Here is a 15,619-nt window from a genome sequence, read left to right as displayed (position 1 = left end):
GGTAGGAAATTAACAATGCTTGTTGTATTACATATTGCTATCTTCAAAGTGGTTTCTCATGGAAACAGAGACATGCAATATTGATCAATCAAGGACTCACTGACAGTTTCTTTCAGCAAAGAAATAGAAGACAGTAGAAGAACTATGTTAACTATCCTGTATATATATACATACAAAATTTCTCCTTCTTTCCCTTCTTTTTTCCCACATCCCAGTTGCCCTTTACCCTTATCTGTAGTGACACCCTCACTTGCATTTCTGATTATTAACCATTTCTACTCTATTTGTTCTGCACTGGCCTGTCCAGAGGCTGACTTTATTGATCTTTTCAAAGAAATCACTTTTGTGGATTTTATCTATTGATGTCCTACTTTCACAATTTCATTCATTTGTACTATAATTTTTATTTTCTTTTCATTTGCTTGCTTAGCATTTGCTTTCTACTTCTTAGAACAGAAGCTTAAATAATTTCTTCTTTTCTAATATTTGCCTTAGGGCTGGGGATTTAGCTTAGTTGTACAGGGCCTGCCTGGCAAGTGCAAGGTCGTGAGTTCGATTCCTGGTACCAGAAGAAAAACAAAAAACAAACAAATATTTGCCTGCATTCAATGCAATAAGTTTCCCAGAACTGCTTTTGAGTCATCCTACAATTTCTGATACATCATGTTTTCATTTTCATTTAGTTTGAAATACTTGCTAATTTTTTGAGATTCTTTGACCCACGTGTTCTTTAAAAGTATTTTGTTCAAGCTCCATATATTTAGAAAGCAAATTATTTTTCTGTTATTGATTTTGCATTGAATTCTACTGTAGTTTGAGAACAGAAATTGTATTTCTATTTTTACAATTAGTTAAAGATGTATCTTGTGGCCCAGAATGTGGTGCCATGTGAACATGAGAAGAATGAGTAACCTGCTCTTGTTGGATAAAGTAACCAGATTTATTAAGTCTCATTGATATGATGGTGTTAGGTTTAAATATATCATTTTTTTTTTGCCCAGTACATCATTCTATTTTTGATTAAGGTGTTAAAGTCTCCAATTATAATAGTTGATTCACTTATCTGTCCCTTAAGTTCTACCAGTCTTGATTCAAGTATTTTGTTGTTGTGATATTAGTCACATACCTCTAAACAATTTCTATGTTTTCTTGGCAAACTGGCCTCCTTAGTAATATGTAATGATCCTTTTATTCCTGATAGCTTTCCTTGCTTTTTATGCACCTTGTTTGAAATTATAGTCACTACTCAAATTTCATTGTGATAGTTATCATGGTATATTTTTCTCCATCCATTTACTTGTAAACAATACGTGTTCTTATTTTCAAAATAGGTTCATTGTAGACAACATAGTTGAGTCTTGTCTGTACAGCCAATCTGACAATTACTGTCTTTTAATTCATGCATTTATACTACTGACCTTCAAACTGGTTACTTTTAGAGCTGGATTAGGCTGCGTTATTTATAACTCTTTTCTACACTTTGCCATTGTTCTTTGTTCCTGTTTCCTCCTCATCCTATTACTATTTGAGCTGAGCATTTCACCTTGCATTTTATCTCCTTTCTTAGCATATCAGATATATTCAGTTTATGTGGTTATCCTACAGTTTGTAGGTTGTTTGCACTTAGAACAAATCTACACTCATTTTCAGCTAACACTGTAATACTTCACAATTTATAATAAATAGAATTCCTTTCTCCCATCCCTTTTATCACTATTATCATTCATCTCACACAAAGACACATACTGATAAATACATATGAAATGTATCCATAACCATACATAATTGAAAATATATTTGCCATTATTATGAACAAACCATTATGCTAGATCAGTCAAGAATTGGAAAATGAAATTTTTTATTTTACCTTCACTTATTTCTTCTTTGTGCTTTCTTTTATATACAAGTTTCTGACCTACATTGCATTCCTTCTCATTAAAGAACTTTTACATTTCTTGCAAGGTAGGTTTACTGGCAAAATCCCTAATTATTTTTTTTCTTTTTGAGACAAGGTCTCACTATGCAGTTCAGACTGGCCTTGAGCTCACTTTGTAGCCCAGGCTGGTCTTGAACTCAAAATGATCCTCCTGCCTCAGCCTCCCGAGTGCTGGGATTACAGACATGTGCCACCACACCCAGGCCTGAATTTTTTTTTTTTTTTAGAAAGTCTTCACTTCTCTTTCAGATATAAGGGTAATTTTGCAGCATAGAAAACTAGATTTTTTTCTAATAATATTTTAATTTACTCCCATCTTTTTTTCCTTGTATTGTCCCTCAGGAGAAAATGTATGTAATTTTTATCTTTTCCTCTCTATTGGTAAGGTGTTTTCCTTTAGGGATCTTTTATACATTTTTTTACCTTTAATTTTTGTAGTTTGAAAATTTTATGCCTACGTGCCATTTTTTTTTTGGACATTTTTCTTGCTGTTAATCCTTGATCTTCCTGGATCTGAGCTCCTGCATAGGTTATCTGATATTAGCCTTCAAATATTCCTTCAGTTCTTTCTTCTCCTTCTGGTCTTCCCATTATAAGTTATTTACACTTGTCACTGTTCCACAATGCCACTGAGTAGAGAATTTCTTTCTGTTGATATATCCTCTTGAGATATGTCATGTCTAGTAAGTATAAACCTATCAGGGGCATTCTTCATACTACTGCTTTTTAAAATCTAGTATTTCTTTTTGGTTCTTACTATTTCCCTTTCTGATTACATTGTTCATCACTTCTTCTATGCTATTTTGTCAACTAGAGTCCTAAAAATATGAATTATTTTAAATTCCTGATAATGCCATCATTTCTGCCAAATATGGTTTTAATGTTCACTTTCTCTGGTCTTTTACCTGTTTGGTATGCTTTGTAATTTTTTCCTGCATAGCCAGACATTATTCACTGGTAAAACTGAAGTGCTGTAAATAGACCTCCAGTGATGTGGTGGTAATGTACAGGTAAAAAGGAAGGAATGTACAGTTTTTATGTTCAGGTCTCCCTTTTTTCACCAAATCTGCTTCTAGACAGAATTTAACAAATGTTAGTTTTCTCTAACTCTTTAGGTGGAATATAGTAGCTAGAAAGAGCCAGAGTTGGCTATTCCCTTTCACAAGGTCAATTAGAAATCCCAAGATGAGGCTCCTTAACTAATTTCTCCTGATTTTGACTATTAAGCCCTGCCTCTCACCCTGAAGTATGAGGGGATTTGGTTCTGCAGTTATTTACTGTGAGAACCTTGGTTCAACTCCTGAAGGTGAAAAGTAGAAAAACATAGGGACCACTATATGTGTTTGGACTACAAGCTTTCAACTCCAAGCATTATAAATATATAATCTTGCCAAGCATTCTGGCACACATGTGTAACCTCAGCACTCCAGAAGGCTGAGGCTGGAGGATCACAAATTGAAGCCCAGCCTGTCTCAAAATAAAAATAAGGCCTTGGGTTCAATCCCCAGGACTGAAGGGGAAAGGTCTCTGGTAATTCAATTATATTTCAGGTTTTACATCCTGACTTTGGTTTCTGCCCTGGTAGTAGCACTAGACTCTCTTTAATCTTGGAGGCAGCAATTTGTCCAATGAGCTCACATCTCTAATGGACCTAAGAAAAGTTCATTTTTTTCAATCGGATCAGTTTTTTATTACAACACAGCAATGACTCCCAAACTCTTTACACCAAGAACTGGAAATGGGAATTGTACTTCTGAAAGGTTTTGGCAGGGTATAAAATTCTAGGTTTGGCTATTTTATTGCAGGACTTAGAGATGATGCTTCAGTGGTTTCTAACTTTCACAGTTTCTGACAAGTCTGCTGTGGTTTTGTTTCTCTATATACAGCTTTTTCCTAGTTGCCTTTACATTTTTAAATGACTTGTTTCAAGTACGTTTTAATGAATTTTCTTTACATTTCTTGTGCTTAGAATTCATTGGTATTCTTTGAGTTAGGCGCTGATCATTTCCATCATATATAGAAATCTCATCTATTATTTCTTGTCCTCTCTTCTTCCGGGACTTCATTACTAGACTAGCAGGTAATTGGAAGTTAAAGGAGTGTAGCTCAAAGGAGTCTCCTCAGATGCATCCCCCAACCTAAGTTTCTATATCATAGGGATGGGACACACACTGGTAGCCCCAAAATAACCCTTGGTGAACAAACTATTCTCAAAATTATACGGCTATTTTATTTCTTTATGTATTTGGTTCAGTATATTCATTGAGCATTTCATTCCTTTAGAAAGAATCTTTGTAGTCGTTTTTAAAATTAGAAATAGCTTTCACACATCTTCTTTTAGGCATCTAGAAATACAAGTTGAAGAGAATTATTTAACTTACTGAGGTGGCATTTCCTTATATTAAGGTCACTTACGGTTCTACAATGAAATAATATTTCTCATGAGATGCTATTGCTTTAATGTTTACTTAAATACTTTTTGCTCACTTTTAAAGATTTTAAATGTATGTCACAGCAAGACTGGTAAGTTTCTAATTTTTAATCATTTGTTTGAAATTTTGAAGGATGGGAGTATCTTATGAATTGGGGAAAAAAGATGAAGAACTAGACTTAAAGACAGATGGGACACTTCAGCTTGATATCTGCAACTTGAATAAACCTCAGCTACTCTCTTTGTACTATCCCCAAAAAGTACCTAATTAGCCTTATTTCGGTTTCATCCTTATGACAAAGTTAAGGACAGTGGCTGCCAATCCCACCAAAATCCTATCCAATGGGGTATGAGTTAATGTTCTAAAAAAATTAGTGGAGAATAGATAAAAATCAAGAGATGTTTATATTGATGGTGTCCTGGTTTTTGTTATGTGCGAAAACATGGCAATTATCAGCTACTTCAAAGTTTTAAATGACTCATGATTGTACTCAGTGGGCTCATTTAACTAGCATTTGTAGTATCTTTACTCAATTTCTTCTCAGTTACTGGCCTATTCAAATTTCTTCTGGAAATCTAGACTATTCTAAAGATAGTTATGACTGGTCACACTCATAACAAATAAGCTGCTGTAGTCCATGTCCCTTCACTCCTAGATTTGGGTCTATATACCAAGTGCAGCTATGTATCTTCTCATATTGAGTTCAGGCTTACTCAACTTTGAAATTCACTTCAGCCATTCAGCTGGCAGTTAAGTTTATAGATGTGACCTTTGCTACCACAAAGAAACAAATTGTTTTTCTGGTGACCTGCATACAGCAGACTTCAATGTAGCACTGTTTATGAACATCTAGTTTGAAATCCAACAGATTTGTTTCTAGTCTTGTTCTGCTCTTACTTAGCTGTGTGAAACTGGTCTGTTATCACCCATTAGTCTGTTCCTCTATAAAATATAGACACCATAGAGACACTAGAAACTGTAATGTTGCCATGAACTTTTTGATTTTCTTTTTGATACTTGGAAACAATCTTGAAATTTTTTGACAGCTCCACAAATCTGTGTTTTGCCTATTATTTCTATTATCATCTTACCAATCATAAATCCTATGAAACAGGCATGAAAAAAATCCACTACAGGAAAGTGGGTCAGGAGTCCCAGGACACAGGCTCTCTCACCTCAGCTCTATCATTATGTATCCTGTCAAAATTACTTTTCTCGAGTTAATATAAACCCAGAGTTATGATAGACATTGTAACATGATAGGAAAACTCTCAAGGGTAGAGGGCAACTGGGATGTGGGAAAAGAGAAAGGAAAGAAGGAGAAATTTTGTATTTATGTATATACAGGATAGCTAACATAGTTGAACTAGTCTTCTATTTCTTTGCTGAAAGAAACTGTCAATGAGTCCTTGATTGATCAATATTGCATGTCTGTATTTGTTTTCATGAGAAACTACTTTGAAGATATTAATATGTAATACAATAAGCATTGTTAATTTCCTACCACTTTGTAACTCTGCATTGTTTGTACTGTTCTTTAGCTATTTTGTAACAGGTTGTCTGTCTGTTAACGTTTTCCTTTTATTTTTAAAATAAGAAAATTACTTTTCTCATAGTTTCAATACACAAATATTGATATTCTAACAATAAAACTGAATAACGGCGTTTTCCATTACTATCAGGCAAGTTAAAAATACTTTCAACTTTTCTCTCCCGTACATAATCTTACATTAAGGAGACAGCTGATGTTTAAAAACTCAAAAATAGCTCATTGTGCTGTCTGGCTTCCCAGTTTTTTTTTTTTTCTCGTACATATTCTGCATACACACACTCATTTTCGGTTGGTAAAATTGAAGCTACATTAAATTATTCTTTGGAAATCTGTAAGTCTGAATAGTTGAAGACGTTCACGTAAAATAAATTTTCAATTACTTAACGTAGAGTTCTATGAACTTAAAACCCTTAGACAAATCTACAGGGGAAGTTATATCCATGCTCAGAATCCAGTTTCGAAGGGGGAAGCAAAGAAACATTGTGTGCCCTCCTGTGCTTTGTGGGGTCAGCAGACAAGCAACTGAACAGGACTGTAAGGTCTCGCACTCACTGACTCCTTCTCGAACATGCTAGGCTTCCTCTCTTTCTTAAACCCCACTGACTGCGGCTGAAGGGCCTGATTGTTGGGCACTTTCTGGCCTCGGCCTCGCTTCTCCATCTTGCTCAGCTTCCCAATAAGCCACCAAGACTAGTTTCCGTTCAGGGCCAAACGCCTCAGAAGGCACATTCTAGATCTGAAGTATAGTTCCTACACTGCGCGCGGCCGGAAGTGATGCCTTGGTTAGCTCACGACGGGAAGTGACGCATTGGTTGTGCGCGGCCGCAGCCCTGGCGGGCGGGGTGTGACGTCATCGCGTGAGCTGTGGCTGGACCCGGATGTGATGGAGGTAGGGCGCGCCCATAGGGCGCGCGGAGTGGACGCGGTGCTAGGCTGACTGATGTCACCAGCTGGTTTCCAGGCGGACGTGTTCTGAGGGTTGTCAGCACAGGGTCCCTGCGATGCACAACCGCGCACGTCCTTATAGGTCGCTGTCGCCCATCGGGCTGTACTCGTTTTCTTCCGCAGACGTGTGTTGTCAGGGATGGAGGCAGCTGCGCTGGGACCTGGCAGCTCGCCGAGAGCCCTGACTAACGCTGCCGTGTGAGGCCAGCGTCGTGTCTGTCCAGTGGAGGGCCAGGCGCGGAGATGTCGAGGGTCGAACACGGGTGGCGAAAGGGCCAGGTTCCCGTGCTGTTCTGGGCAGGTGCTCTGAGCAGTGTGACGGGCACGTGGTGCGGGTGGCCAACTTCCGCATCCATTTGGAGACGTAGGTGTTGTAACAGACCGAGAGCGAACTTACAGAATTAGGTGTTAGTGGTAGTCATTCCCCTAAGCTGAAGGTGGCGGAGCTCAGAGTGGGAGCCAGTTATTCAATAAATTGTTGTGCGGAGTGTAAGGCATGATCTGTGTTGTAGGATGTTACAGTATGGTTGAGGTTGGGGCAGCCTTATTAGGCTATTTTCTACACGCACACTAACCATAAAAATGTTTGTTTTGATAAGTGGGATACTAAAGGGATACCAAAAAGAATAGTGTACTATTCATGAAACTCATGGAGCATCTGTGCACTTCTATATTAACAAGTTTGATAAAATGATTTAAAATTTTAAACGTTTCAAAGCACATAAATTTCCTTTAATATTCAATTGCAGTGCTTTACTCATACAGCTGCCATGCTATCTAGAAAACCTAACAGCAGCACACTTAAATGCATTTATATTAAGATATAATTTTTTTGTGATTTAGATACATGATAATATTCTTTCCTGTAAACTGCCTTTTATGTTTTATATTTCAGATTTTAATAGGGGATCCCATTACCACATGTCTTTCTCCCTGCGTATATGACATGATTTGTAAACTTGGGTTTGAGTTGAAAGAAAATTGTAATATCAATAGCATTGTAGCTCAAAATGGTGAAGTATGTTGGAAAACAATCACAAACTGTGTAAGCTATACACATCCAGGTTTGTACTGTTTTTGTACCCTAAACTCTAGTCAGTGCTCGTCTATTGAAATTGTCTTGACCTGTAAAATCCCCCTTTCTAACCATTGCTTTTTGTTTTTGTTATAATACAAGCCTAACTCAAAAGGAAAAAAGAAATCAGTGTGAAAAGACAGAGTTGGGGCCAGAGAAATAGAGAAAATTCAAGGGATGCTGGGCTGAGAAAACTGTGGTGGGCTATGGTGTAGATCTTAGAGCCCTGAGACAATTGTCTGTAGAAGTCATGTGAATTAAGAATATGAAATGATTACTTGTAGAATATACAATAATTTTAAATGTCTTCAAGTATTGTACTTTTTTGGGAAAGGGATATGGTTGGGTAAATTCAGTAATAGTTCTAAGAACTACACATAAAATTGCTGTCACCCACTAAGTCCAAGAATTAATAAGATAGTTGTGCTCACAGATGTGAAGGTGTAGGTATAAGGTTATTATTTGCAGCATTGTTTGTGCTGGCTAAACAAACAGATCAGTATTTGGGAAACAGCCAAACTTCCAGCATTAGGGTACTGATTCAGTAAGTTATGATAAATACACACAGTGGAACATGGGGCAGCAATGAAAAGGAGTGAAGAGTCTCATCTGATTAAAATTTCTCCCAGTGAAAAGATAATAGAAGCACATAGATACGTTTGCTTGTATGTGTATAAATATTTGTAAATATACACAGAAAATTAATAACACCTATTACAGAGTTGAGGGGGTGGGTAAGTGGGAGACTTCTGTGTTTTTCATTGTGAGCAATGTGGTTGTTCAACCCTTAACTTACCAAAACAATAAAAACTTTTTTTCCTTTTTCTTGTTTTTTTGAGACAGGGTCTCACTATGCATTTCAGGCTGGCCTTGAGCTCGCTTTGTAGCCCAGGTTGGTCTCCCACCTCCCAGCAGTCCTCCTGCCTCAGCCTCCTGAGTGCTGGGATTACAGGCATGCACCACCATGCCTGGCTCCCAAAACAATAAAGACAAAAAAAAAATACACAGTTTATTTTCTCAAATAATTCACTGGCATTAGAAGTGTCATGATCTAATAATGATAAGTTTTAAAAAGTTACAATATTATATACAGTAATTCCCCTTTATCCTGGGAGCATACCTTTCAATGCCATCCATGTCAGTGGATGCCAAAATAATGCATATCACTGAACCTATACATACTGTGTTTTTCCTGTGTGCACTGCAATGTTACCATGGGGTACCACATCTGTCTTTCCATAGTTTATGTCCTGGTGCTTCCTTTGCATGGTTCACTACTCTTGTAGTTTAGGGCCATAGTTAAGTAAGAATTACTTGAGTACGAGCACTGTGCCGCTGTGTGATAGTTGATCTGGTAAATGAGATGACTATTAAATGAGTCATGGTTGAGTAATGTTTACAATGTGGATACACCAAAGGGGTGAATGGGACAATGTGAAATTTCATCATGCTACTTAGAACAGCACCCAGTTTAAAGCAAAAGGATTATTTGTAAAACTTCCAGTTAGTATTTTTTGTACCATTGTTGACTGGATAACTGAAAGTTTAGATGAGAGGAGATGTACACAGTGTGAATCTGATTTCATGTCAATTTATATGCAAGTAATGACATTGAATAAAATATTTTGTCCAGTTTAAGTGTTTTACAACCTGTACTGATACTTTTTCCTTTATGGTAAGATCACCATCGTGTAGTTTATCGCCAGTGACATATGTTTATCATATGCTAGCTGATTTTTTATTTGGGGGAAGTTTGACAGTTAAAGCACTTTTTTCTTTGATGATTTAGGTATTTTTGTGGTACTATAACACTTGCTTTCTCATCTTTTAAGACCAGAGTCTCAATTACTGGGAGAGCGTGCAGCGGCTGGGCCCTGTGTGTGAGGCCATCCATCTGCATTTCTTATCTCTGACCAAAGGGCAGTTTGAAATTCAGTATGCGCCGTGGTTCCAGTGGACAAGTTTTCCAGAGGTTTGACTTTTGAATACCTATAGAAATAAAAGGCTTTGCAGATACCATTCAGAGACTCTCATTACTTGCCAGTTGTAAAGAGTTCAGGTCTCCATCCCTGGACCCTCTCTGTGCAGAAGTGTTAAGAGATTGTGGGAGAAGCATGAGTTACTGTGCAAAGCCTCCAAAGCCTGAACTGAGGAACACACCCCTTTGAAGAAAGGCAGCTTTTGGATTCACAGGTTTAGGAGTTGGAGAGGTAGTGCTTGATACAAGCTTGCTCATTCTGGGACAGATCATGAGCATTCCAGAGTACAGGCAAGCCTCTGGTAAGGTGTTCTTGGGGGACCAGAGGTGAGGATGCATGGCTTTTAAAGAGTACACTGAAGAAAGGATAGGTTGTGTGGAGCACAATACCAATCCTTGTTTTGGTTAATTTTTTGTTAATCTTTTTTCCATTTCATTTAACATGGGAAGTGTAACAAAGTTCTGTAACAAAGCAGAACTTGTAACAAGTCTCATTCTAAAATAAATTGAATTTCCTAATTTAAAGCGGAAGGATCATTGCTTCTCTGTTACCTGTTTCTCACTGTAATAAAATACCTGAGATAAACAACTGGTAAGGAGGAAATGTTTGTTTCGGTTCACTGTTTCAGAGAATTCCCCCCGTGGTTCTTGGCCCTGTTGGTTTTGGGCCTGTAATGATGCAGAACATCACGGTAGAAACCTATGACAGAGGAACTCTGCTTGCCTTGTGGCCAGAAAGCACTGAGGGGTATAGGGACTAGGTCTCAGTACACCCTTCAAGGGAATGACTCCATTCCTCAGGCCCTGGGTGCTAAAGGTCAAGCCACCTCCCAGGAGCACCAGAGACTGGTGACTGTACTTTTATCTTATGGGCTTGTGGAAGAGGATATTTAAGATCCAAACCATAGCACTGTTTTTCTCACTGCTTTTTGTTTGTTTTGTTTTGTTTTATTTTGTTGCACTGAGCTAAATCCTCAAACTTTTTTTGTTTTGAGGCAGAGTCTCACTAAGTTGCCCAGGCTGGACTTGAACTTGTGATCCTCTTGTTTCAGCCTCCCAAAGTCCTGTGATTATAGGTATGTGCCACCAGCTCAAGATGCTCCTAAGTGTAGGGTGAACTACCTTGTTTTTATCTAGCATTAAGAACCATCCTAAATCATAGGGGGAAATAAGATTTAAGTGAAAATATTTGACTCCTCAGTTCACAATTATGCCAGGATTTATTTAGTATGCATTTAAATAAGGAATTTTCAAAGAACTTCTTAGGTATTAGAGTATTTTTCTTGATTTTTAGGCATTGTAAAATGTGAATTAAAATATTTACTTAAACAAAGAATTAAAACAGCAGTTGAACTATTTGGAGGTCTGAATTTCAAATGTGTGGTATTGCTGTATTGAGAAATACTCATGAGTATGAGTTCTAACATGTGTTTTGTAGCTATTTCCTGAAGTGTTTGATGCCTTGAGAAGCCTGCACTCTGCTACCATTTCTCTGAGCTTAATGAAGCTGACATCGTGTCTAGAGCGAGCCTTGGGTGATGTAAGTGTAAAGACTGCTTACCAGCCTATTACATAGCTTGGATGAATATGAAACTTAGCTGCCCTCAGATTTTTTTTATTGTAATCATTATTTTCCTATAAAATACAATAATTTGGTATAAGTTTTCAATATTTTTTGAATGATTATGAAATTATAACATTTATTTCTGGGTACTTTTCTCATTTGTACAACAGTTGCTTCATGGATAATGTTCTTACCATTAATTGGCTTCTTATAGGCTTCTTATAGCATAATTGCTCTGTATGTCTTGGTTGAATTTCAGGCATTCTTGCTGATTGGGAAAGAATGCCCCTTTCTTTTAAGAGATCTCCTTGCATCCGAGGAGCTTGCTCATGTCTTTGGGCAGGCTGTGGTAAGCTCATTTATGTATAACTTACAGAATAACAGCAGCAGCCTGGTGACATTAGCTAACGCCACTGTGTCACCTTTTCTACCTTTCCTTTCAGAATTCCCCCACTTCTACCCACACTGAAGGTGTTCCCACCCTGAGCCTGACCATGGTAGAATAACCTCTGGGGTTCAGTCAGAGGGACAATTTTAACTATATTGCTTAGATCCATTACATGTTTATAATAGTAACTCAACACAGAGTAAGTTTTAACTCTTAAAGATAATGATATTGTGGTTTTGTTCTAAAATATCAATTTTTATAACATATGGCAATTTATGCTTCTTGCAACCATTCATACTTACCATGAAAAGACTTAGATGTGACAGGAAGTGGTATAGAGCTATATACTTTTGCAGCCTTCTAGCAGGCACATAAATAGGATATTCTTTCTTTTGCCCCGCCCATGACACATTAAGCTGCTGCCACTGTTCAATTTTAAATGTTAAGACAAGGTCTTGCAAAATTGCCAAGACTAGGCTTGAATTAGTGATCCTCGTATTTCAGCCTCTCAGACTGCTAAGAATACAGGCCTGGCAACCACACTGACTGGAGACTTAAGACTAATGGGTAACTGATGGGCAGCTGACTGAAGTGGGCAGCCGAAGCCTGGCAAGGAAGCCAGGGCAGCCTCATGCTGAAAGCTGTGCTGGCCAGACTAGAAAGCAGCCTGATTCATTATTTAAAGTTGAGAAATTGTCATCAGCAAACTGTCTCACTCTTGTTCTTATTATCTCTTTATGCCAGCCAAAACTGTTGGCTGTCTTAGCTCTAAGGGAGAAGGTAAATGTTTTCTCAGTATTGCACTGGTTTTTTTCAACATTGCTACGGTTATGTAACCATTCACTGCATTACTGTCCAACTGGCTTAGATGGATGTGCTCAAAGTCTTCATCGGTTCGCCCCGTGGACTCAACCTGCGGAATGTCCTGTGGCATGGATTTGCGTCACCTCAAGAAATTCCTCCAAAGTAAGCTGCTGATTACCTTTTCCTAGCCACCTATGAATTTATCTTCAGTTTCATAAAAGGGAAAGAGGTATTTTGTGAAAAACAAGAGAGATGGTTTGTTTGTTGATGCATGTATGTACCTCTGTCCATATGTGTATTTATTTATTGATACTGGTGTCCCTGAGATGCTCAGGCTGGGCTCAAACCTGTGGTCCTCTTGCCTCATCCTCCCAGAATACTGGGGTTACAGACGTGGCCACCATACCGGGCTAAAAATGAGAGTTTGAGACAGAATTTTGAAGGTGAAGTTGCACATTAATTGTAGAGTTACCAGAGTGGGGACTGTGGTTTCAGTACGTTATACCTTACAGGCCATTGAGAAGACATAGTGACCCATACACACAGGTGCTTGCCTGGTGGAAATCTCAGGAGTTTCTGAGATGTTGTTGTTCCTCCCAACCATTGCACAGTTTAATTCCTTCATCTGTGGAGAATTTTCTGCAATTTGATAGTGCGTTGCTTTCTTAACATGAAGCCATTTGTGTGTGTGACCATGTTCATCCTGCTAACGGATGTCTGTGGTATTTTCTCCTAGATACTGTTCAATGCTGCTGTTGTTGACAGCAGGATTGGGTCAGTTACTCGAGAGTTATTGTCAACAAACTAAAGTCACATTGGCTCATCGATCTTTTATAACGCTTACAAACTTGGAAGATTTAATTGTTTTTCCTGGCAAGTACTACATTTAATGTTTTCTCCCTTAATATATCTTCATGAAGACATTTGTAAAGCTGGTCGGTAGCATCAAAACTTGAACTCTAGAAGTTTTTCTCCAGTGGCAAGATAGCCTTGAGGTCACTTGAGGAACTCGTTAGACATGACCTGTTCCCATCACTCTGGGACTGCTATGGGGACCTGACAGTCATGGCTGCACGAATCCGTATGATGGTAGAGCTAGGTTTTGACATACCAAAGCCTTAGGGCTGTTTATGGTGCACATTGGTTTTTCTCCTTTTGCCTACTGCCCATTGTACTCACAATCATGCCCCTAGTACCGGTATAAAGGGTCTACTACATTTTCTGAAAATACATTTCTCTTGGTCACTGTACTAGCTGCTTTACCTTGAACCCTGCTCAGAGTTATCATCTGAGTCATTGTAGAGATATAGTTGTCCATGTCCCATGCCCCATGGACGGCTCCCTGGCCACGGCGCTGTGGCTGTAAATCAGATGTCTTCCTCTTTGAGCAGTGCGCTGCCAAGGGGTCAGGGTTCATCTACCTGAAGGGATTTGCTCACTGGCATCTCTCCCCAGTTACATTGGTCAGTGTGATTGTTTCAAAGATATTTGCTTATTTTGCAGATGTTACTCATAAGATACTTTCAGTATTAGAAGAAGTGATGACGAAATCCACCTTTATATTAAAAATCATGTTACCATATTGGGAAATTGCACTGATGAAGTTCAAGGCACACAGGTAATGGAAGGGTGGCATGGCAGGGTGGCTGGAGGCCGGGCCTTCTCAGTGCCCTTGACTGTTCATGTGTTTTTGCTGTTAAAGTATAAGTAAACAGATGGGGCAAACGCAAGACTAGACCAAACGGAAAATGCCTTCACATAATTACTTAAAAGACAGCTTATAATTGTGCTTGAAGCATTAGGTGCTATTCTATTGATACAGCTGATATAATTTTCTTTTGGTGGTACTAGGGAGGGACTGGAGACAGGGCCTCTTTAAGTCAGTAAGTTGCCCAGGTTGGGCCCAAACTTGTAATCCTTCTGCTTCAGCCTCCCAGAGTGCTGGGTTTACAGGTTTGCACGACCATATCTGACTTCACTATTTGCTTTTCAGAATGTTTTTTTAAGCTTTTACTAAAAGAGAAATATTGAGTCCAGAATTAGAGAATCATGAAACACAGTTAAGTAAGCTAGGTCATCGTCCTCCCTTGGGAGCAAGCCTTGTGCAAGAGCAAAACATGAATGACATATAGAGACCAAGAGGACAAAGGAGTTGGTCTTTGTTCTTTGTCAGGTGACCTCATCCTGGTACATTCTTTTTTGTGCCTTGACAACCCCCTGAAATCTTGGTGTTTTACATAGATTTCAAAAGTGTCTACCTAAACAAGTTAGGTAGATCTTTGATGATATGTTACTCTACTGAAGCTACTAAAAATTGTTCATCAAACATTAAAACAACGGAAAGTGCTTTTGAATTTACCTCTCTTATGGAAGTTTGTTTTTATTTTGTTTTTGTATTAGCAAGCAGTGTAACATCTTTCTTTTGATACCACATTGGTTGTATCCGGACTACAGTGATTGTGCTGGTGATGCTGTTACTTATTTTTAAAATACGAAGTTTTGCTGGGTTTTCCTTCGATATTGCAGGTTTGCCGACTGCACCATATTGTTACTGACACAGCTGGAGGCTGGGCTTAGGAGAGTTTTTGCAGCAGTTAACAAATGCCCAGACACACTCTTGACTGCTGAGGTATATACCCTTCTCTTGTCAGTTATGATTGTTGTTGCTGCTATAATAGTTTTTCAGTGGCTAGGTAAAAATTTTAAGAAATATTCATCTCATTTTATTTGCCATTGGAGGAAATTTTTAGCTAAGATCTTTCTTTGTAAGGCTTCTCTATCCTTTTTTGTGGCTTCCTATATAATGATTTTATAGTGTCTATATTTATTATACTTATTATTATTTTGGGTATATTTCCAAATACTCTTTTAAACTTCATGATACAAAGTAGTAGCACTTCGCTCTCTGTAGCCACATCAGTGGCCCGTCATTGTAGCCTCGTGAG

The 15,619-nt window shown here is 38.3% G+C and overlaps 2 protein-coding genes across 9 annotated transcripts in view; one reads left to right on the top strand and one right to left on the bottom strand.

Moving 5' to 3' along the window:
- Tcte3 (t-complex-associated-testis-expressed 3) overlaps positions 1-6,722 on the bottom strand; it is a 37,551-nt gene extending 30,829 nt beyond the window's left edge. The window contains exon 1 of the mRNA XM_005377635.2: positions 6,473-6,722. Within this exon, the coding sequence (XP_005377692.1) occupies positions 6,473-6,580 (108 nt within the window). The 5' untranslated portion in view covers positions 6,581-6,722. The remainder of the gene's footprint in view (positions 1-6,472) is intronic.
- Positions 6,723-6,751: 29 nt separating this feature from the next.
- The window catches only part of Ermard (ER membrane-associated RNA degradation), a 28,158-nt gene continuing 19,290 nt past the window's right edge, over positions 6,752-15,619 (top strand). For 2 of the 8 annotated variants that reach the window (XM_013510740.1, XM_005377633.2), the window contains exons 1-8: positions 6,773-7,929; positions 9,773-9,912; positions 11,357-11,458; positions 11,742-11,831; positions 12,739-12,836; positions 13,411-13,547; positions 14,178-14,292; positions 15,201-15,303. In XM_013510740.1, coding sequence (XP_013366194.1) covers positions 7,713-7,929; positions 9,773-9,912; positions 11,357-11,458; positions 11,742-11,831; positions 12,739-12,836; positions 13,411-13,547; positions 14,178-14,292; positions 15,201-15,303 — 1,002 coding nt within the window. In that variant the 5' untranslated portion in view covers positions 6,773-7,712. Of the gene's footprint in view, positions 7,930-9,772; positions 9,913-10,973; positions 10,995-11,356; positions 11,459-11,741; positions 11,832-12,738; positions 12,837-13,410; positions 13,548-14,177; positions 14,293-15,200; positions 15,304-15,619 lie in introns of those variants that run through there. The other 6 variants (XM_005377630.2, XM_005377632.2, XM_005377631.2 and 3 more) reach the window with 6 other exon arrangements.

Source organism: Chinchilla lanigera, unplaced genomic scaffold (genome assembly GCF_000276665.1).
Source record: "Chinchilla lanigera isolate Chin_1 unplaced genomic scaffold, ChiLan1.0 scaffold00010, whole genome shotgun sequence".
Classification (NCBI taxonomy): Eukaryota; Metazoa; Chordata; class Mammalia; order Rodentia; family Chinchillidae; genus Chinchilla; species Chinchilla lanigera.
The sequence above is the reverse complement of the archived record's forward strand: the minus strand, read 5'-3'. Positions and strand labels throughout refer to the sequence as shown.